Raw genomic sequence first — 23,452 nt, 5'->3', positions numbered from 1 at the left:
CTCAGCTGCACCGGGAAGCAGACCCTTTACTTCGGGTGATTCTAAATCTAAAGGCAAGAGGATCCTAGGAAAGGCCGAGGACCAGTGGTGCTCAGCTCCCCAGGGAATACCGAGGGGCTTCTAACCAACAAGCTGTGTTCAGAAAGGCTGAAACCCCTGGCAGTGGCCACCAGGAGGCACTGTCGAGCCCACGCTTCGGAACGCTGCAGTGAACGATGCTGAAAGGAGAAAGGCGGCCAAAAAAAGTTTAAGTGATCAGAACCACCTCAGCAGCTGTTCTCCTTTATCTTTGCTTCCCTCCCCACGGAGGCTCGGATGTGGAATGCACTTCCTACCTAGATTAGCGCTTGGGAATAAGACAAAGGCAAGCAAGGGCCCTGCCCTGAGCTCACTGCTTTGGGCTGTTTGCCTGATTTCTGAACTGATTACTGTTTGCCTGAGGCCACAGTAATTACTTGCCCCTCCCTGGGTGACCCCTGGGCCCGAAGCCGTTGGCTTTCTCGTGTCCGGCATCACACCTCCAAGAACCCGGGCTGGCTCTCAGGCCACCCACCCAGCAGCCTGGCACCTTCTACCAAGCGAGTCTCTAGCCTAACTAGGCCAGCCTCTCTCTGCCACCCACAGGACAAAAAGGCAACGAGAGACAATAAAAACAGAGATTTTATTAAGGGTGAGAAAACTAAGGAGAGGCAATCTCAACATTTTAATTTTTTATTGAGTTTAATTTATACACAGGAAATTTGACAAATCATAACTACACATCTCAATGAATTGTTATATATACAACTTCCACTTTTTCTTCAAAAATGAGATAAAAGTCGACCGTGAAGCTACAAATTCTGCATTTCACTTTCTTTTGTAAGAGGAAAATAATTACAGACTGCCAAAACAAAACAAAACAAAAAAACCCAAAACCTCCAAGGAAGTTAAAATACGCCAATTCAGTTTGACATCCCATAGCATGTGCGGCATGGTGACAGATCCTGGTGATGACATCAGAAATCATTCCAACATGTGTGTCTATCATGTGTTGGGGACTTTTCTGAGGACCAAGATTACAGAGATGAGTAAATCTGACAAATGTTGAGTCATCAAAGAACAAGGTTGAATGATCATTAAGTATCCTGTGCTTGCCAAAGACGAGCAGTAATAGAGGTTTAAGTGGAAACACGAAATTGAAGTGCTTAAAAAGCTAAGCTTCCATCTTGAAAATTAGCTCAAATGTTGGGCTCCTGCACTGAACCAGTACTGTACCACTTTTGTCCTCCCCAAGTCACATGGAAGGAGGGCGATGTGTTGTTAATTTCTCTGGAGGCCTTAAGTTCAAAGTAAATGTCATTCTTAGGCGTTTGAATACATGCAGAAGATACTAAGCACCTTCTTATCCGCTCTAGGGGATGAAGACGATAAAGATACACTAAGCAAACAAGACATAATATAAGGCACTAAAAAGAGAGTGATACAAAAAAAGAAAGATGAACAAGCCTTTTAAACAGAGAAACTCTGGAGCGGAACACACGACAAACCCCACTGAAGGTCATGGCCATCTTGTCAGAAACCGTACAACTAGGTACTAAGTCCAGACCTAGAGGGCCTCCGATGTTCTTTTTAAAGACTATTAGGTTAAAAGGAGGGATAAAGGAATTCCTATTAAAATAGTACGAATGTGGGGCTTCCCTGGTGCTCCAGTGGTTAAGTGCTCCCAATGCAGGGGGCCCAGGTTCGACCCCTGGTCAGGGAACTAGAGCCCGCACGCCGCAACAAAGGTCCTGCATGCCGCAACTAAGACCTGGAGCAGCCAAATCAATAAATATTTTAAAATTTTTAAAAATAAAATAAAATACTAAGAATGTAAAACTTGGTGGCAGGGTATATCCACAGCAGAGTGAAGCGCAGTCTAGCTGACAATAGTTTGTTCTGTGGAAGGTGAGAGAAAAGAGCCCAGACAGGCAGATTCTGTCCACTCTAGGGGATCAGGTATCAGAGGTTCTGGAGAGAAGAGTGATGGAAGGAAAGAGGCATTCCTGAAACAGCATAAACCTGGCAGCCATATGGAAAAGAGACTGAAGGGGCAAGAGGTGGGAAACAGCAGGTGGAGACCTCTCCAGGCACAGTAACAGGCCTACAGGAGAGAAAAACGAGACAAAAAACGGAGCAGGAATGAGTCATGAGGAAAGCGGGCTGGAGATTCAAGAGCAGTTAGGACTCTGAATAGAGAAAACCATTCAAGGCTCAAGGTAAAGATGACTCCAAGGTCGTCAAGCTTTAGAGATGGAAAAGTATAACGAGTGGACGGGAAAAATCATTTGATTTGTGGGGAAAGATACTGAAACCCCTTTTAACATACTGAGATTGTGGCACGTTAAAAGGAGATTCATTACAATAAGGGAGCCCGGGAGAATGAATGCCTACTGAACAGTTGGAAACACTGGAATCCTAAAGCCCTGAGAACATTTTGAAGAACCGCAAAGCCTTGAAGAAGTTTGCGAAGGCTTTAAGACACCAAGTGACAGTTATTATACAAAAATACTAGCACCAAAACAACCTTGAAATTTCCCCAACAGTCAGTGCTGCTTTAATGCCTCCAGGCTTCTACACAGGCTGATCGCTCTGAATGCCCATCTCCTATCCAGTATTGGGAACTGTTGCTCATCCTTTAGGGTCAGGCCTCAGTCTAAGAAAACAGGGATACGCATATATACATTATCACTTCATAGCTTTGAAGGATTCGAGAACCAGGAAACAGAGGCAGGTACAGATATCAGTGCAATAGAGCAGATACAACAGTCTCTTATTAGGAACAGGGGAGTGAACTGGGAGCATCATCCCCCCCTACACCCCGACCGCAGCTCTCAGAAGAAATCAGACCGCCGCCCAAGAAGGAAAGGAAGAGAAGAAAGAACAGGTCGCTCACACCATTTGCGAGCACCACACCTAGATAAAATTCACGTGTGTGTTTAAAAAACAACAACAACCCTATGTAATAAGGAAAAGATCATCTTCCAGAATATTCAGAGAGAGAAATGACCTCTGGACATTCTCTACAAAATAAGCTAAAAGAAAACTTTAGGGAACAGATTTATGGCTGCAACAGAATGTAATACAACATGAACTCTTAAAGAAAGATAAAACAGGTCTTCCCTGGTGGCACAGTGGTTGAGAGTCCGGCTGCCGATGCAGGGGACACGGGTTCGCGCCCCGGTCCGGGAGGATCCCACATGACGCGGAGCGGCTGGGCCCGTGAGCCACGGCCGCTGCGCCTGCGCGTCCGGAGCCTGTGCTCCGCGACGGGAGGGGCCACAAGGGTGAGAGGCCCGCGTACCGCAAAAAAATAAACAAATAAATAAATAAAATAAAAATAAACTTGAAGAAAACTGTCTGTGCCTGGTTGGGGCAGGGAGGTGTTATGATACACACTGAGTTAAAAAAAATTCATCAAGCTAATAATAACAGAAGGAATGATGACATTAGACTATCACCATTTTGCTTCCTAAAGAAATGATGGATCAGGACAGTGCCCACCACCGGCTCTAAAACCCTTAGGTGAAGGGAGACACTCGTAAAGCACAAATCAGGCTGACGAAGCCCAAACTGAGTCACTGATCCATCTCAACATTGTAAACTGAGAGACAGCTGGCATCCTGTGCGTCCTGAATCTGAATCAGATCAAGCCGCTGCATCCAACTACCAGTTTACAGAAGGCACCACAGGTATGCAATCAACAAAATCCAGACTATGGGAAATTCAACAGCACAACAGACCTTGGATTAAAAAAAAAAAAAAAAAAAAAGCCACTCCGGAGGAGGGTAAATACCCCAGGCGTTCAGCTAGGACCCTAACTGCTACACCCAGAGAGTTCAGAGTATACCAGAAATAGACCAGCCCAAAGCCCAGTTGGGAAGGATGTAAATCCCTGAATGATCTACACGTGCTCGATCCCCTTCATCTAACTGCCTGCCCAGAGCAAAACTCTAGAACTAGCTTGATGTCATGCAGAGCCTCAAATTAACTTCACAATTTTATATACAGTAAGTGGCACGTAAGGCAACAGCTGTGACTAAAATCCAAGATAATATGTGGGTTCCCTGTGAGTCTTTTATTGCCTTGTATTATTATCTTGGACAATAATATGCTCAAGTAATTAAAAGACATGATTGAGATTAGTAAAATTGATAAACCTCTGGTGAGGCTCACTTTAAAAAGAGTAGAGCAGATTATCAGTATCAGGAGGGAGAAAGAACATCACTACAAATCCTACAGGGAAAAAAAGAGGGTAATGAACAACACTATGCCAATAAATTTGAAAATTTACACGAAATAGACAAATTTCCAGAAAAACTCAATATCAAAACTGATACCAAAAATTTTTAATCTGAAAAATTCTATATCTATGAAAGAAAAACTTCCCCACAAAGGAAACTATATCATTATTTTAAAATGAAATAACATCAATCTTATCCAAACTCTTCCAGAGAAAATACAGAGATAAAATATTCCACGATTCATTTTATAAAGCCAGCATAATCTTGATAGCAAAATATGACACGGACATCATAAGAAAGGAAATTTTTAAGTCAATCTCAATTATGAATATAGATGCAAAAACTCTAAACCAAATATCAGCAAACAAAATCTAGGAATCCAGCAATACATAAAAAGAATACTTGGTCCTTGCCAGGTTAGTCTTAACACTAAAAAATATAGTATATAATTCACCAGAGTAACAAAATAACCAGAAAATCACACTATCACTTGATCAGAAACTGGAAAAACATGTGATAAATTAACAACCAATCAGTATTTTAAAAAATTCATCCATGCAGGATAAAAACTAGGAACAAAAGGAAACTTCCCTGAATCTAATAAAAAAATATTCAAAACAAAACAAGTCATTCTTAAGAGTGAAATATTGAAAACTTTCCCTCTGACATCAGAAATGATACAAAGATGCCTTCAATAACCACTACTATTCAACAAACATTTACCAAACTTCTTAGACAATGCAATAAAACAATGTACAAGAATTAGAAAGGGAACAATACAAATGTCACTATCTACAGACAACGTGAGTGTGTTCAACACAACATCCAAAGAATCTTCAGCTAAACTATTATAATCAATAAATAAACTTAGTAAGGTAGGTGAATATAAAGTCAATATACAAAAGTTAACTGTCAAAAAACATGGCAACTGTATTTCTACCTAATGGTTAACAATTTAAAAACAACACTTAGGGCGCCCCTGGTGGCGCAGTGGTAGAGAATCCACCTGCCAATGCAGGGGACACAGGTTCCAGCCCTGGTCCCGGAAGATCCCACATACCGTGGAGCAACTAAGTCCGTGTGCCACAACTACTGAGCCCGTGTGCCACAACTACTGAGCCTGCGAGCCTAGAGCCTGTGCTCCGCAACAAGAGAAGCCACTGCAATGAGAAGCCTGCGCACCACCAGGAAGAGCAGCCCCCGCTCGCCGCAACTAGAGAAAGCCCGTGCGCAGCAACGAAGACCCAACACAGCCGAAAATAAATATATTAAATAAATTTATTTAAAAAATAAAAATTAAAACACCGCTTAAAACACCACTTAAATAGCATTTAAAAAAATCAAACATCTAAAAATAAATCCTACAAAAAATAAATCCAACAAAGGATATACACGGCCTCTACAAAAAACACCCTAAAACATATTGAGAAAAATTAAGAACTAAATAAATGAACTCGATGAACAGATATTGTAAAGATCTCATTTCTCCTCCAAAATGAACTATAGAATCAGCAAACGCCCAATAAAAATTCCAATAAGGTTGTGTGTGTGTGTGTGTGTGTATGAAAAACTGACAAGTGGGTTCTAAAATTATACTGAAATGCAAAGGACCTAACAACCAGAACAATCCTGAAGAACACAAATGAGAGAACTTACCATACTGGATACCAAGCCATAGTATAAAGCTGTAATAATCAAGACAATGTGGTATCAGCCCAAGGATAGGCACATAGACCCATGAAACTGAACAGGTAGTCAAGCACACATTTATGAGCATCTGATTTACAACAAAGGTGGCACTTCAGAGCAGCGGAGAGAGGGCTATGTTTCAGTAAATGGCACTGGGTCAACTGAATAGCCATTTGGGGAAAAAAAAATTCACCTTGCCCCTACCTTACACCATACACAAAATTAAATTCCAAATGGAACTGAGGCCGACCCTAAGAAATACATCACCAAATTCCCTTCTCCTCTGGCTTCAAACTGAGTTAGGCACCAGGAGATTGAGGGTGGGGGGAGAATGAAGTCAGGATGTTTATCCCCCAGGCCCCTCCCTGCTAGTTGTCCGCTTCCCTCTAAAGGCGGCCACAATTCCTACCAGGAAGCCCTCTCCAAACAGCATCCTCTCCCAGCTGAGGTAACAGCTCTTTGTTCCTTTAAAGATGAAGATGGGTCCAGGGCTCTCGGCCATCACTAGTGCTGGGATACTGCAACATTTCTGCATCTGTTTTCTAAACTCTATTCACATGTTTGTAAATCGTCCCCTTATTAAATTCACAGAATACCTAGTTAGAGGGCCTTCTGTTTCCTGCTGGAATCTGACTCACTTAGGCATTATCTAGAAAAGCTGAAGATATGCGTTAAAGATATGCATGTCCTATATCACCCAGAAATTCCACTCCTAGCTATATACCTTACAGAAAGCCATGCTTATGTGCCCCAGGACATGTCTGAAACTGTTCACTAAAGCACTGTTTGTACAATAATAGCCACAAACTGGAAAAAAAAAATGTCCAAAGACAGTTGAGAGGATAAATAAACTGGGTCAAAAATCTTACAATGGAACATTACATTCCACAAAAAGGAACAAAATACTCAAACTTTTATAGTTCAGGGCCCTTTACCACTCTTAGAAATTGTTAAAGATCCTAAAGATCTTTTGTTTTATATATTTTTATACAAATATACATAAAGAGTTTTAAAATGTGTATTTATTCATTTAAAAATAACAATAAATAACATTTCTTATGAAAAATAACCTTTTGTTTTCCAAAATAAAAGTGAGAAGAGTGGTATGGCTTTATATTTGCAAATCTTTTATGGTCTGGCTTAATAGAAAACACTCAATTTTCTTAATAGAAAACACTCAACACTGTTTCAGCATTCAGTCTATTGTGACGATGTTTTGACTGAAACACATGAAATTAGCCTTACACTGATTTTTAACTGGAAAGGGGAGTAGTTTAACAGCCTTTTCATGTAATTATAGATCTTCCTCTTCGATACTACACCAAAACTCGACAAGTAAGAATTTCTTAAAGATTAGATGCAATGTAGCATCTGACACCCTGTCAATGAACCTTTCATACTCTGTTACATACATCAAATCCATCGGCTGAGCTTGCACAGGTGAATGAATCTTCTACCCAGGCATGATTTTATAACATCATGTACACATCATTTGGAAAACTCTGGTTCAATGAACTGTTCAAGTCTTCCAAATGATGGCATTTCACACTATATGACATTAAAAAAAAATCACATTCATTAATATTGCCATCTATCTCATCAGGAAGGTTTTAAGCGTTGACAAGCTGTCACGTTCACAGTGGCGGATACAAATTCTAATTTTCACGTGAAAACTCAAATTTTATCATCGTCAACAAATACATTCAATTGTTTCCTTTAAAATGACAGGCTCACTTTGTTCATTTTCAAGAAAATGTCTGCCAAATACCCCACTGTGAATTAATCATAGCTTATCTATCAGCCATTCTATCAAATAAAAGGTATTCTATTAAAAAAGTAGCAAGTTTAGTTTGCAACTCAAATAGCTACACATGTGCTTTTTTTCAAAGCAACCATCCTAGTTCAATATGCAGCAGAAGTGCTTTATGCATACTTATCATTTCATCACACGGAATATTAAAAGATGGATTCTCAAGAGCTGAAATAAATTTCAATCATTCCTCCTGCTTTACCAATGACATTCTGGAGTGACACTGGATTAGTATGACCACCGGTACAGTTTGGGGTCACTGCTTTTACCCACGATAAGGTGCCAGCAGTTTTCCTCACCATTGCTTTTACACCATCAGTACCAATGTCAACAATAAAAGGGCAAATAAAGTCTTCAATAATCATGAAAATAGTTTTGACCTCAAGGATCCCATGAAAGGGTCTTAAAGATACCCTAGAAGTCTGTAGAGCACCCTTTGAGAACAACTGAATTACATCAACACAAAGTAATACGGGTGAATCTTAAAATTGTAATGCTGAGCAAAATATTGACACAAAAAGGTATGTATCAAGAGATGCATTCATATAAAAATTCAACAACAGGCAAAACTAAACTATATTTTTAAGGAATGCATACTTAGTTTGAGAAAACACACTGGGAGATTTTAAGACACTTCTCAATAATCAACAGACCAAGAAGACAAAAATTAGTAAAGTTTAAACACAATTAAAAAACTTAGTCTAATGGCCACATATAGAACTCTACACCCAACAGAAAACACATTCTTAACAAACATACAGAACATAAAAACTGTCATAAAAACCGACAATATGATACATGAAGCAAGTCTCACAAAAACAAGGAGTGTTATTATATGGACTATATTAATGCAATTAATTTAAAAATCAATAACACAAAGATAACTTAAAAAACAACATTTAGGAATTTTAAAAGTATACTTTTAAACGGTTCATAGGTTAAATAAGAAATAATAGCAGTTAGAAAATATTTAGAACTGAACACTAAAAATACTACATGTCAAAATGTGTGAAGTAAGCTAAAACGTAGCAGAGAAGACATCTGCGGTTTTTAAGTAGTTTTATTAAGAAAGAAGATGAAAATTAATGACCTGAGAAGGTGGAAGTTGGGGAGATTAAATCCAAAGAAAATACAAGGAAATAACATAACCAAACCTGTTAGTAACTTACCTAAATGAACATATGTTATGTCTTATCTATAGAAATATGTCCCAATGGACTTCCCTGGTGGCGCAGTGGTTAAGAATCCGCCTGCCAACGCAGGGGACACAGGTTCGAGCCCTGGTCCGGGAAGATCCCACGTGCCGTGGAGCAACTGGGCCCGTGAGCCATGACTACTGAGCCTGCGCTCTGGAGCCAGTGAGCCACAACTACTGAGCCTGCGCTGTAGAGCCCGTGAGCCACAACAAGACAAGCCACCACAATGAGAAGCCGGTGCACCACGATGAAGAGTAGCCCCCGCTCGCCGCAACTAGAGAAAGCCCGTGTGCAGCAACAAAGACCCAACACAGCCAAAAATAAATAAATAAAAATAAATAAATTTATTTAAAAAAAAAAAAAGAAATATGTCCCAAAGGTCCTATCCAAGTCACTACAGTGTCTATACCATGGTACCTCAATTGATCAATTTCAAGTGCTGGGTAAATTCCAAAGCCCAACACTACACCCTTCACTCAATGTTCAGCAGCCACGGCCGTCCACAGCCCCATTCTCTTAGATTTCTTTAGAGTCAAGCGCGCCAATGTGAATCTTCCATAGGAACCCTTTCTCCACCCCACTAACTGAAGGTATGATCCTCCCAAACCCTCACCTCTGCTGTGACCTAAGTACTTCAAGAAAAAACTCAGGGACTTCCCCGGTGGCGCAGTGGTTAAGAATCTGCCTGCCAATGCAGGGGACACAGGTTCGAGCCCTGGTCTGGAAAGATCTCACATGCCGCAGAGCAACTAAGCCCATGAGTCACAACTACTGAGCCTGTGCTCTAGAGCCTGTGAGCCACAACTACTGAGCCCGCGTGCTGCAGCTACTGAAGGCCACGTGCCTAGAGCCCGTGCTCTGCAACGAGAGAAGCCACTCCAATGAGAGGCCCGCGCAGGGCAATGACGAGTAGCCCCCGCTCACTGCAACTAGAAAAGCCTGTGGGAAGCAACGAAGACCCAACGCAGCCTCAAATAAATAAATAAATAAATAAATTTCTTAAAAAGAGAAAACTCAGATTCTGCCCCCTGTAAAGCCCAGGGGGCCACGGTTTGAAAAGAAACCCAGAAATTCACTCCTGTTGTCCCTGAATCAAGCTGGAAAAAAAATCAAACTCAATAAAAGATACTTGCAAAGTCTTAGAATTATCATGAGGAATGGCTACAAATAAACTAAATTGTCTTTTCCCTCCTCCTTCCCTTTTACCCACAACTTCCTTCCCCTTTCTCTTTTCCTCCTCTCTCCTCCCTGCAGCAGCCCTCGGGGGCAGGGTGGGGTCAGGGGGCAGACAGGCTCCTTTCCACAGCGCAGCACTCCACAGCTTTTTGGTTATGTCCCTGCATTTCCAGCCCTTGGCAATTCACCGTACCAGGTATCATCCAAAATTGATCCACCTCTCAAATCTCAGATGTCAACATAATGATCTGACCACAATCTCTTAATATCCCAGTTTTCTCACTCCCTCTCTCCACTCCTTTCTCTCCAGACAAAAATGTGGCCACCTTACACATTCTGTTATTCAGTCTCAGCTGGATTCCCAATGCTGCTCTCCAATTGTTTTCTTATCCTTGGCTCCCTCCCCTTTCCAAACCTTACGCATTCTCAAGCCACCTTCCCGCATTCTCAAGCCACCTTCCCGACCCTGGTGCCTCTTACCCTTACTTTGCATCCTAACTCACAGAGAAAAAATAAAATAAAATAAAAGAGACCACCAGGCTTGACTCAGACTACTCTGGCAAAGGTCATGAATGAACTACTCATTCTCAGATGTTCCCATGGCTAGCTCCCTCCTATCAGTCAGATTCCAGCTCAGATGCTACCTTCTCAAAGAGCCCTTCCCTGACCTGCTGGGGAAAGCCATCCCATAGTCCTGTTTCATTTCCGTACAGGATGTACCACAAAGGCAGGGATTTGGCCTGGCCTGTTCACCACACTCTCTCCAGCACCTAGAACACAGTAGGTGCTCAGTAAACATCCACTAAATAAATTAATTCTCTGGGAAAACGACTTCTGCTTTGCTGAAGTTCTGAATTACACATGGACGTTAGTACCACACTCTTTGCATAAAGTTCAACTTCTCTTTTCCAAATTCAGACCATTACAGTGTCATCCTTTCCCTCTACTTCTCTTCATTCTAAATCTACATTCCATCTACCCTGCCTTCTTTCTTTTTTAAAATTTATTTTATTGAAGTATAGTTGATTTACAATGTTGTGTTAATTTCTACCGTATAGCAAAGTGATTCAGTTATACACACACACACATTCTTTTTCATATTCTTTTCCACTATGGTTTATCACAGGATATTGACTATAGTTCCCTGTGCTATGCAGTAGGACCTTGTTGTTTATCCATCTTATATAAACTAGTTTGCATCTACTAATCCCAACCTCCCAATCCTTCCCTCCCCCCACCTCCCCTTGGCAACCACAAGTCTGTTCTCTATGTATGGGAGTCTGTTTCTGTTTTGTAGATAAGTTCATTTGTGTCATATTTTAGAGTCCACATATAAGTGCTATCGTATGGTATTTGTCTTTCTCTGTCTGACCTACTTCCCTCAGTATGATCATCTCTAGGTCCCTCCACATTGCTGCTAATCACCCTGCCTTCTTTAAATCACTGCCACCCGCGTCTACCATCCCTTCGAGCCTCTTTTGGCATTCGAGATTCTTTCAGTATCTGGCTTGCATCTTCCTCTCAACCCGATCCCTTATTACTTTCGGGAACTTCTATATGGTCACAACACCGTCAGCGACTGTGACACATGTGTCAACTGCTAACCACAGGACAACCCCAGCCTCAATCTCACCATGAACTGTTTCCTCTTAAAAACCTCAGCATTCAGCTTTCCGACTTCCCTGTACCCAAGGACCTTGGTCTTGCTCCTCACTGAAACCTCTAAGCTTGCAGCCCCGCCACTTTATATCCCCTGGATATACACTGGATTTCCTACCAATCTGCCGTCTGTATCCTACCACGAATGCAACTCTTACTACCATATTAAATTCCCTTATCTTTCTGCCACACGCTCTCCCCCCTCTTATTAGGCTCCAGAGCACCGCTACACAAAAGACTCAAATAGCATTTTAGTAAATTTAATTGCAGATTGGATTATTTAAAATTATGTGTTAAGATTTAAAGCAAAGCAAGACTTGGGTAAGCAAGGGACAATCTTTCTAGCTTTAACAGAAATAGACATGTTAAACAGAGAGTATGTGCGTATTCCACATTGATTAGGACAGTATGTATAATTTCCATTAATTCCCAGTCACCACTTCACATGAGTATTTAGAGGGCATACTTACGTAGATAAGGCCTGAATAGTAACGATCCTTCAGATTATGCAAAACAGAAGCTTCATTCAAGCACGTCAATTCTGCCATATCCTCCACCTTGGAAAACTTAGGTGGGTTCATCTTCTGGATATCATCTTTGTTGACCATCGCTTTCTTTCCATTCTCCGCCAACTCCACCATAACTTCATCTCCCCGCTCTTCTTTGATACTAGCTGCCTCGAAACCATGGCGTTCTGATGGAATCCACACTAGCTTTTTAGCCGTCCAATCAGCCTGAGTGGCAGGGTTGTAGATGACTGCCCTGTCCACAAAGAGATACCTCTCCGGATCTTCAAGTCCAGTTCTCTGTGCCATCGTGAACAGGAGGATCCAAGAGCGATTGCCTCTGCGAGAAGAGGAGGAGGAGGACAAAGTCAGATATTTCAAAATACACTATGGTTCACAAATTTTACTCTTCTAAGAAACTTAAAACAAACACTTTGGTAAACAGAAAGCGTGAACTTTGAGTGAAGGAGCTGGGGTAGCCCCTCTCCATGGCCATACTAACGGGGTTTCCCAGGTAAATTTCAGGGGTGACCACAAATGATGACTCTGGTCGTCTGAGGACCACTCAAGATGCAGCCTGTCACTGACGGCTGGAAAACAAGCAGGAGGGAAAAGCAAAGTTCCAGTTTCACCCTTTTTTCCCTCTCCATCTCCTATTTCACACTCACCACAAATGAAACAGGGACTTAAGAAGGGAAAGGAGAAGGAAGAAAAAGAAAACAAAGTTTCACGACAAAAGGCCCATGGAGTGCTGCTGGACCGCCAGGATGTACTGACAGCTACAGAAACGCACGGTGGCTGCCAGCAGACCGACCCTCGGGTCTAGAATGTGCCTCCCATCCTACCTTCAGACAACAGGCTCAACGTTCTTCCTTACAATTACGCCAAGCCAGCCCCCGGCAGCTTCGCTATGGCCCAGGTGGCCTCAGTGTGATCACGAGACCACAGGGGAAGAGCGTAAGTTGGCATAACACCCAGCCTTTCAAGTATGTGATGGGGGCTGTTCAGGTCTCCGCTCCCAGGCCCGCAGCTGCTCCCCGCCGGTTCCTCTCCGGCATCCTGTCCTTCATCGGGACTCACTCCTCCCCTCTGGTCTCTCGCCTCTACACAGACTCCATGCCCCTTTAGAGTGGGGGGACTGGAAGCAAACAGAATAATATTCCAGACACAGTCTGACCAGCGCAGAAGAAAAGGAACTGTTCACAGCCTTAGGCCCCACTGGGGAAAGCACTGCTTCTGTGACTTTTACAGTGAACAGTATCTCAAGACCTAAGTGGTTTATTGAGCTCTCATTTACGGTTGGTTCACAAGGAGCTGTCAGCGAAAGCTCCACTCATGGTCCTTGAAGTTACTTCTCTTTTACTTGTGGGATTGACTTTTTGGACCAAAGGACAGGGTTTTACATTCGTCACTCATCTTTCTGACGTGACTCATCATTCCTGCCTGACAATATCTTTCTGGAATCCAACACCATCATTAAATACTTCTGTTATTACTCCAAATTCCAGGTTATTACAAATCTCATCCAAATCAATGCAAGAAGGCAAGTGAGTAACCATCAAACCCTCCCAACGTCTCCCTCTCCCGAAATAGATGGGGATTCTTGGTAGGCAAGAGAATGGAAGGCTGCAAGGGAAATCATAAAGTCATCCAAAGTTGTTAAGAGGTTCTTAACCTCGAGTCTGTAGACTAAGTTCAAGCTCCATGAAATCACTGAAATGGTCTAAAAACGTTGTACAACTTTTTTGTATATCTGTGCTTTTCTGGGGAGAACACGTATAACTTTCTTCAGATTCTTAAAGGGATCTATTTATCTTTGTCCTAAAAGATTAAACACTGATAGTGGTACAAGATACTAGCCCTTTCAGTCCCAGTAAGACGGTACTAGAATCAAATAGCTAAGATTCTTCAGAAACTGGTTGTTACAATGTAAAGGATTACAAACACTCATGCCCTGGAGCATGGTTCTCAAAACTCTGGCAAGGACATCAGCGGCACCTAAAGGGCTTATTAAAATACAGATCGCTGGGCCCCATTCCCAGAATTTCTGATTCAGTAGGTTTGGGGTGGAGGACCTGATAATTTGCATTTCTAACAAAAACTCCCAGATGCTGCTGATAATGCTGGACCACACTTTGAGAACCATTCCTCCACAGTTCTCTGGTTGCCATGGTGAACCACTGTTACTACCAGGTATGCTGGAGTAGAAAAAAAGGTTGAAAACCAATGTTTTAGACTAATTCATAACCTGATTTAAAGGATATGCTAACGTTTTAAGGAGTATACACTTGGAGAAAACAAAAATCACAAGACAGAATAAAACAAACAAACAAAAAAATCACAGAACATGTAACATTAAGACTTCTACCGATAGAATTGCTAATATGCTCTCTAACTATACTTGCAGTTGCCTTCTCAGGCATACATGTGGGAGAGGGCAATAGAGAAAATATTCACGTACACATGTACATTCTGAAGAACGGTTTCAAAAACCAACCCATCACCTCTCCGGACTCCACTAATAAGATTATTAACAAGTTTTCTGTCTTCCCAACTTATACACTCACTGCCCACTGCTGGGAAGAGGATGGCTCTGAAATGGGAATCATCCTGGATAAATGTGGGTACAGACAGCAGGACACACACTCTGCCTTAGGAAGGACAGTCTCTTAAAAGAGAAAATATCCAACTAGAGCAAAATACAATAACAAGTTACTCTTATTCTGATTAGGTATAAACTGTATACCCCATACAACACTTCAGAAACTGCCTTGCTGCCTGTATGTATGCACACATTTCTTTACTTTTACATTAGACATGTAATTATATGCTTAGATTTAGCAAATGACGATAAATCACAGAAACGTAACAGGTCATTTCTAGGGCAGGTCTTTTTTCTTTTTTTTAAAGTAAATCATGGATTTAAAAATTGTTTGATCAAATCAACACATTTTAAATTTATCAGTATGTACTTTTTCTAGGTGGGGAACCACCTATAATTTAATATAAGGGAAAAAAAAAACCACAGTAGATCACAATAGTGTGATTACGATATGCTCCCGATTTTGTGGGGGGGGGGGAATTAAATAAACACTTTTTTTTCTTTTTGTTTTAAGAGAAACAAATAGTCATTGGGTCTCCACCGGGTAGTGGGATCACAAACTACTTTTAATTTTTACTTTTCCAGCGTTTTCTACAACTAACTAAACACTATGAGGATGGTCTCCTGTGGTCCACAGGAGGGCCTCTACCTTCCTATTGATCAATACTACATGAACGGTCCCGACCCTCGCTGTAAGCTTCAGCTTCTCCTCCACCACCAAGAGCTAACCATTCCTTCAAATCCTAACCCAACGCCACCCTTTCAGAAGCTCTCTTCAGGTCAACCTGGCAATTTAATCCTTATCCTTCTCCTAACATTTTGTACCGCTCTCCTGGCATTCTTCTTCCCCTCCCTCGCCTTTGTACCAGAGGACTCAGGTAGTAGGTGCTCAAATCCTTGTTTAGTTGACGGAGTCCCTGAGGCCAGTGAAGATGTTTTGTTCATCTTAACTCTTCACTTGTGGTTGCCAAATATGTTGTATTTTTTTCATTCCATTGTACATTTGGTACCTAATCTTGATAAGATTTTTTGCTGGTATTTGATAGGGAAACCTCTCCCAAACGCTTTGCCTTTCGGAAAGGATAATACTAGAATTTTGAAAACGGCAGATACTGTTGTTATATACCACTGATCGTGGCCAGGCACTATTCTAAGCAGTTTATGTGTGTATTAACTCTTAATCCTCACAACAGCCCTACGTGGTAGGTACTATTAATATCTCCATTTTACAGATGAGGAACCCAAGGTTCAGAGAAAGCCAATAACTGGCTGGAGGTCACAGAGCTAACGAGGAGCAAAGCTGAGTAAACTCAGTTCAGCTCCAGAGCACATGCTACAAGGATGGAAGGTGAGAAGGAGAAAACTTTGAAGGGCATGTAGTACACTACATACTGCCTCTCGATCAATTATCAATCATGGCTTCAAGAGTACAGGCTCAGGGAATTCCCTTGCGGTCCAGTGGTCAGGACTCTGCGCTTCCACTGCCGGGGGCCAGGGTTCGATCCCTGGTCTGGGAACTAAGATCCCACCAGCCGCCAGGAAAAAAAAAAAAAAAAATACTGGCTCAGCCAATGAACGCACTAGCACAATCTAGCAAAGGCTTTGTATTTTATAGAAAAAAAAAAAAACCTATATTGGGGAATAAAAGGAATAAATAGGAACATCTTTGCAACAGACAGAATCTGAAGGTTCTTGGTGTCATCTGAAATAACTGCCTAATTACAGTTGAATCATTTATCTGTGCACAAATTAGCTCCCTACAGAGCCAAAGCCCCATCCCCTTCATTTGCTTTTAGACACACACACACCCCTGGGCTCCATCTCCAAGGCCATTTTAGACTCTCAATGAAATATCACCCATGAAACTTCTCGACTGCCTCCCAGCACCTACTATAGGTACAGGCACAGGAAAACAGTTTTATGAATACCTTGCATATAAAAAGCCAAACAAAAATGATGGATAAGGGATTCATATGATAGCGCATCTCTCTAAGATGGATAAGCTAAAACAGAGTTGTCCCAATTTGTGTAACGCTACCACAGAGGTCACTTACATTACAGAGACCTGCAAGTCTGTTCATTTATCAGAATTCTGTTCAACCAAATGAGCAGAAATACAAACTAAGTGCAAAAGGACACTATCGCTATTCATGGCCCAAGCCACCTCTGTGAATATCTTTACACCGTGTTAAATGTTTCTGAAACGTGGTGCCGACACCAGGAATTTTTATTCTTCCTACATGACAAGTAAGTACATCATCCGCTGAAGCCTAGAGTCTTTCACCATACAACGTGCCCTTCAAAATTTCCTCCATCTCACCTTCCATCCAGCCTGTCTTCATTGAAATGATTTCCCTAAGGAGCCCAAATAAAAAGCCAACCTCTCGGGTCGCATCCCTTTGCAGCAAAAGCTAGTGCTATATCACACAATTACACCATATGCTTTCTCCAGATAAGGACGAGGAAGAACTGAATTTAAGATGCAGAAGTAAGGAGCTGCATAAAATGGCCACTTTTCCTGAGTCCGTGACAGACAGGGCATACTTAAACATCAAAAGCATGGAACTGAAAGAGTAATTAATAAACGTGGATTGATGAAGAAAATGTAACAATAAATACATTAAAGTTTTCCAGAGTGAGATACTATCAAGAATAATTAAGCCTGACTCAAAGAATCCTCAGCTTCAATGTTAAAAACAAAAATCTCAGCAAAGCCGAAGTATTATATTTGGTATTATATTATTCAGCGAAAACAGCAGTCTTTGTTTCATTTGCAGTCGGGATCTACCCTGCCTGCTTTCCCCTACCCCACCCCACCCCCTTCCATCCACCGCAGTGATCTCGAAGGGAACTGCAGAGGCCCCAAGGAACAGAGATAACGGTCATAGGCAGAGGCCACATTACCCAAAACTCACCAGCTGAGCTCAGACCAGAGTCGCCAACCTCCTTCCCAAGGCCCTAGTTCCCAGGCAGGCCAGGCTGGGGGCCTCGCCGGTCCCCGGGCCGCATCCGCCCACCGCAGGCCCACAAAGCCCCCGCGGACGCCGGGACTCCGCGCCTTCAACTTCCCTCCGACCCCATTCCAGGCCGATTTTATGGGATCAGGGTGTGACCCCCACTGCAGAAGGCCAGGAAGAGACTCCGCGCCGAGCCATGCCCAGATCACTTACACAATAAAGGGATCCTGAGGCGAGGGCTGACCCTCCCCCCCCCCCGACCGCCCTGCTGCAGCGCGCCCCCGCCACATTTCCCGCCTCGCCCCCCCAAACCGCCCGGGCCTGGCCGGGCGTCCAAACCCGGCCCCCGCCGTCCCCAGAGCGCCTGAGAAGACGTCCCCCCGCTCTCCCGCCCAGCTCCCCCGGGACCAGCGGAGCCCGACCCTCCCCAAGCCGGTGGCCGGCTGCTGAGACCCTCACCCGCCGCCGCACGCCTCCCGGGCCGTGCGCAGTCCTGCCCTCCGGTCCCTTCACCCCGCAGGTCCCGGCGCGCCGCCCGCCTTCCGAGCCCTCGGCGAACCCCTCACCGCACTCAGGATGCCGGACCCGGCCTAACCCACCCAGTGGCCCTTCCCGTCCAGCGCTCCCCCACCCCCAACCCGGATGGCGCTTTCCAGCCCGCCCCAGGACTCCCTCCCCTCCCGAGAGGCAAGCACAGGCTCGCGGGACCCCCGGGGACACCCACAAGGGCACGAGGCCCCCCCAACCCCAAGCCCCACGGATCCCGCACGCCTAGTACCAGGTCAGCACATGCCCACCCGCAGATCTCCATCCCCAGCCCCCCAGGGGTCGTCCTCCCGCACACCCAGGCCCTAATCCCTGGAGGAGTCTCACTCTCAAGTACCTCATTCCCCGCCCCTCCAGGGGTCTCTCCACCCACCGGGGTCCGTTACCCACCCCCAAGGTCCTTCCTTGCACGAATCTACGGCCCCTGCAGCACAAACCCTCCGCCCAGAACCCCGTCTGTCTTCCCCAGCTCCCGCTTCGGCTCCGTTCCTGCCCTACACAGCCGCCCGGGCCCCCAGCCGGGGATCCTTTCCTCCCCCACAAACCGTCCCCCGGTCCCCGGCCGCCGCACTCGGACCCGGGAAGCCGCACCTCTCACCTTCAGCCGAAGATGGTGGCGCCGGCGCACGTCCCCAGCCGCGACCACAGATCCGGCGCCTCAGTCCAAAACCCACCGCTGCCTCCGCCGGGCTCCTTTAGCACTGCTACTCCGGACTGCCCCACCCCCTCCCACCCTCATTGGGCCAGCTCCACGCCCGTCACCACCGCCCCCAGACCCACTGGTCCGTTTGCGCGCCCATCTCCAAGGGAAAACGTTAGCAACCCGAAAGAAGCTACCTTCCCGAGGTCCGCTCCCTCCACCCACCTGAAATGATGCTCATTGGCTCCCGCTCCCAGCTCAGGCCGCTGAGGCCCCCATCTCATAGGCTAAGCCGCACGCCCGTCAGAGATTCTGGGAGGTGCGGCCGGGGCAGTCGCAGTCGATTGGCTGGCTCGGGCAGAGATAGACAGCTGGGTCTGGCGGGGCGCCCCGCGATTCCGCGGGGCAAAGGGTGCAGATCCCGCACCGGCCTCGGCCGTGCGGACCGCGGGGCAGGTGTGCCACGGCTGGAGACCCGAGCTCCGCCTGGACGCGCCTCGCCCTGGCGTCGGGCTGCGGGGGCAGCCCAGTCAAGTGCCTCGCCGCCTCCTCTGCCTGTCGCAGCCGGCGTGTCCCGCAGCGGGACCGGCTTCCACCGCGGAGTCGCGGGCCTCGGGCCGCGGGCGCTGCCTGCAGGGGCGGGGCCGGAGCGCGGTCCAGAGGCCTTACGTCACTCCCGGGGCAGCTGGGGCGGGGGGGGGCCCGCGGCTCGGCGGCTCACCTGCAGTGGGGGAGGGGAGGCAAGTCTCGGGCTGCTGCTCGGCCCATGCGCTCTGGCCCTGAAGCCGGACCGGCTTCAGTCGGCTGTCCGCGCTCCCGCCACTGTCGCGACCACCGGCTCCGGGCTGACCCTGCCCGGGCCCGGGCTGACCCTGCCCAGGCCCGCTGAGCGGCGGCCGCCGGACAGCTTCCTCCGCTGCTGCGGTTTGATGTTTCAAAGGGGAGACGCCTCCCTACCCAGACTCCTGGCTGGGCTGAGATTCCAGAAGATTGAGAAGCGAACCCCCCTTGGAGAGAAGTCTTGGGAAAAGGACTTAACCTCATTCATTCGTTCGTTCATTCATTCAGCAGAGCTACTTGAGAGGGGCTATGAGCAGGTTCTGTAGAGTTGTCTTGTCCCCCAGGGCCTATTAACTTTTCAAAGGCCTTAGAAAACGTTTGAGACCTGAAGAAGAAGGAAAACAAAGCTCCCAAATAAGGAAAGGGAAGCAAAAAAATCAAAGTTAATCAATATTTAATGAAACATCTGCAATATCTAGTCAACTGCAACATGACCCTTAATTAATTATATATAAGTATAATAAAGTTTAAGTCACAAGTCACAAAATGATTTATTCTTACAAAAACTGAAGTTTATCCAAATCGTTTCAAAAAAATTTTACAGCAAGATGTAGTTATTTCATGTTGAATATGGGTGCATTTTATTATTTATGATGTAAGTGGCTAGACCTAGGAAACTTCCGGTCTGGTAAAATGTGAATAAAGCAAAAAACAAAACAAGGCAGGAAACGATAAGGAGGGGGTAGTGCAATTCAGAGACGATTTCAAGGCAGCTGAGTGCAGAGTCCCTCCTGGGGAAGTCCGAATCAGGTCCTGTACTGTCCTTTGTCCTAGTGCATCTTGTCCCCCACCCCCACCAGCCTCCTGGAGTAAGCTGCCCCCTGTCCAGGTGTCTTGTGACTTGGCTCCATGAAGTCTGTCCTCCTTAATGCAGCCTGCACATGGAGTACAGGTTAACTGTACATAGCATGTGAACAGTATTCCTCTTCTGAATTAAAAAAACAACAACAAACTTTTTAGAGAACACCAAACACTCCATCTCTAACGCCCGAGTCTCAGCTTTGCCAGCCCCTGAAGTCATTTCTGAATGCTTAGAGCCTTCACACACAAACAGCCCCATCAGCCACCGAGTCTGTGGTTTCCCGTAATTTTAAAACAAACTCAGTGGACCATCAGAAGAGGAGGGCAGGAAGCTCACCAGAATTCAACATCACAAAGATGTCAGTCTTGAAGAGAAATCAATAATAAAGAGACTGTCCCCAGGAATTCTCTGGTAGTCCAGTGGTTAGGACTCTGGCGCTTTCACTGCGGAGGCCCAGGTTCGATCCCTGGTCCGGGTAACTTAGATCCCACAAGCTGTGTGGCGTGGCCCCCAAAATACAGAAACTGTCCCCAAATGCATCTCTAGCCATGGCATCTCTGCGGCCCTTGGGCCCTGCGTTTTCAACTGTCCGCCATAGGTCCCTACCCGGATGGGGGGACAACTGCAAAAGCAGGAAGCCCCAAACCTATTTTCTTCCCACTTGCACTTCACCCCTCCACCCAAACTCTTTCTTCCCAACTTCCCTTTGTGTGTTAATGAAACCAGCCTTGAAACCTCTTTGATTCCTTCCTCTCCCTTGCTCCCACATCATGTCCCCCTCCACCTCAGCCAGGCTCAGAATTCTGACTCCAGTCTCACCCCATGTAGCTCCATCCCTGAACCTCTTGCCATTTTGATCAGGAAAATGCAGGATTTAGGACCACATAGACCTGGCTTTGAATCCGTCTCTGCCACTTCCTAGAGCTTTAATCTTTGACAAATTCCTTAACTTCATCTCTAAAAAGAGGATACAGGACTTCCCTGGTGGTACAGTGGTTAAGAATCCACCTGCCAATGCAGGGGACACGGGTTCAATCCCCGCTCCGGGAAGATCCCACATGCTGCAGAGCAACTAAGCCCGTGTGCCACAACTACAGAGCCCGCATGCCACAACTACTGAAGCCCGCGCGCCTAGAGTCCATGCTCCGCAACAAGAGAAGCCACCGCAGTGAGAAGCCCGCGCACCGCAGCGAAGAGTAGCCCCCGCTCGCCGCAACTAGAGAAAGCCCGCCCACAGCAAAGAAGACCGAAGGCAGGCAAAAATAAATAAGTAAGTTTATTTTTAAAAAGAAAAAAAAAAAGGATACAAATATACACCTGAAGGACTCATTCAACAAATATGTAACAGGATGGTTTACTGGGGGGAAAAATGGCATTATGAATATATAGATTGAAAATTGTCCTTTTTTCCTAATCTACAATTTCATTACAAAAGAGTGAGAAATCTTTGTCCTCTCTCCATAGTAATTTTTGCTGGCAGTCTAGGCTGCTTTTACCCCCAAAAGAAAAAGGTCACAGACCACTGTTTTGCAGAGTCTAGGTCACAAGTCCAAACTCATTCCCTCAGGGCAGTTCCAGCCCATGAACCTGTTTTGTTCTAAGCTGTTTTGTTCCGTCTGTACAGCGCTGATATGAAGCATTTTTTTTTAATAAATTTGAGTGAATTCCAACATTTAAAAGTCAAGAGCTATCCAACATCATTAGCCATTAGGGAAATGCAAATCGAAACCATAATGAGATACCACTTCACTATAAGATGACTATAATCAAAAAGGCAGACAATAACAAATGTTGGCGAGGATGTAGAGAAACAGGAACCCTCAGTCATTTCTGGCAGGAAAATGGTGTCGTCACTCTGGAAAACAGTTTGCCAGTTTCTTAAAAGTTAAGCATGACTGTACCATGTAACTCACAATTCTATCCTTCAGTATCTACCAAAAGAACAACAAAAAAAGGTATATATGGATACAAAAACTTGCGTACAAATGTTCATAGCAGCATTATTCATAATAGCAGAAAGAAAATGGAATGTCCGTCAACTGGTGAATGGGTAGACAAAATGTGGTATACCCATACCATGGGATACTATTCAGCAATAAAAAGGAACAGACTACAGATTCATGTAGCGACACAGATGAACCTTGAAAACATTACGTTCAGTGAAGGAAGTCAGACAGAGAGACCACATATTGTATGATTCCGTTTACATGAAATATCCCCAAAAGGCAAAGGCAAAAAGCTATAGAGACAGAAAGTACAATAGTAGTTGCCTGAGGTAAGGGCTGGGGTGGGGAGGAGGAGGACAGCACAGGGATTAACAGTAAATATCCATGTGGGATCTTATTGCGACGATGAAAATGTTCTAAAATTGATTTATGGTGATGGTTACACAACTGGATAAAGTTACTAAAAAGGTCACTGAATATTATTCTGTGAATTACATGATTTAAAAAATATACCTTGACAAGTAATGTTTTAAAAATATAGAAAAAAGAGTTCTCTCGTGAAAATCCAGATTTCTGGCTTCCCTTGAAAACACAGAAGACCTGGAAATTCAGCGCCAATTCGCTGATGCCTTAGCTGCTGCTCATTTTCAGACAAAGCTTGTGCTCCAGAGCGCGCCTCAGTCTCCACTACCCCTGGTGTCTCCTGACGCCAACCTGCTTTATTCATTGACATTCTTTTCCTGGTCTTTTCAGGCATCTATTTGTGTTTTCAGTCTCTGTCATGCCTGTCAAGGGATTTCACGCCAGATCATTCCAGAGAG

At 44.7% G+C, this 23,452-nt stretch overlaps 1 protein-coding gene across 3 annotated transcripts; it reads right to left on the bottom strand.

Moving 5' to 3' along the window:
• Positions 1-12,199: 12,199 nt before the first annotated feature.
• LOC114485242 (myosin-10-like) lies at positions 12,200-19,835 on the bottom strand. 3 transcript variants are annotated; one of them, XM_028486356.2, is made up of 2 exons: positions 19,765-19,835; positions 12,200-12,638 (listed from the first exon to the last, which is right to left on the bottom strand). In XM_028486356.2, exons 1-2 carry the CDS (start codon positions 19,809-19,811, stop codon positions 12,215-12,217), a joined length of 471 nt encoding a protein of 156 aa, XP_028342157.1. In that variant the 5' UTR covers positions 19,812-19,835; the 3' UTR covers positions 12,200-12,214. The 3 variants fall into 3 exon arrangements, with proteins under 3 accessions (XP_028342157.1, XP_028342156.1, XP_054939305.1); XM_028486355.2 differs by lacking the exon at positions 19,765-19,835 and adding an exon at positions 19,269-19,538; XM_055083330.1 differs by lacking the exon at positions 19,765-19,835 and adding an exon at positions 18,317-18,361.
• Positions 19,836-23,452: the final 3,617 nt, after the last annotated feature.

Source organism: Physeter macrocephalus, unplaced genomic scaffold, assembly GCF_002837175.3.
Source record: "Physeter macrocephalus isolate SW-GA unplaced genomic scaffold, ASM283717v5 random_845, whole genome shotgun sequence".
NCBI classification, from domain to species: Eukaryota; Metazoa; Chordata; class Mammalia; order Artiodactyla; family Physeteridae; genus Physeter; species Physeter macrocephalus.
Note: the sequence above shows the minus strand (reverse complement) of the source record. Positions and strands in the feature narration are given on the sequence as shown.

Coding starts and splice junctions, on each gene's coding strand:
- LOC114485242 (XM_028486355.2), bottom strand. CDS start 19,327: ATGAGATGGGGGCCTCAGCGGCCTGAGCTGGGAGCGGGAGCCAATGAG. Junction 12,639..19,268: donor GCCAATGAGCATCATTTCAG/GTGGGTGGAGGG, acceptor CTCTTCTCGCAG/AGGCAATCGCTCTTGGATCC.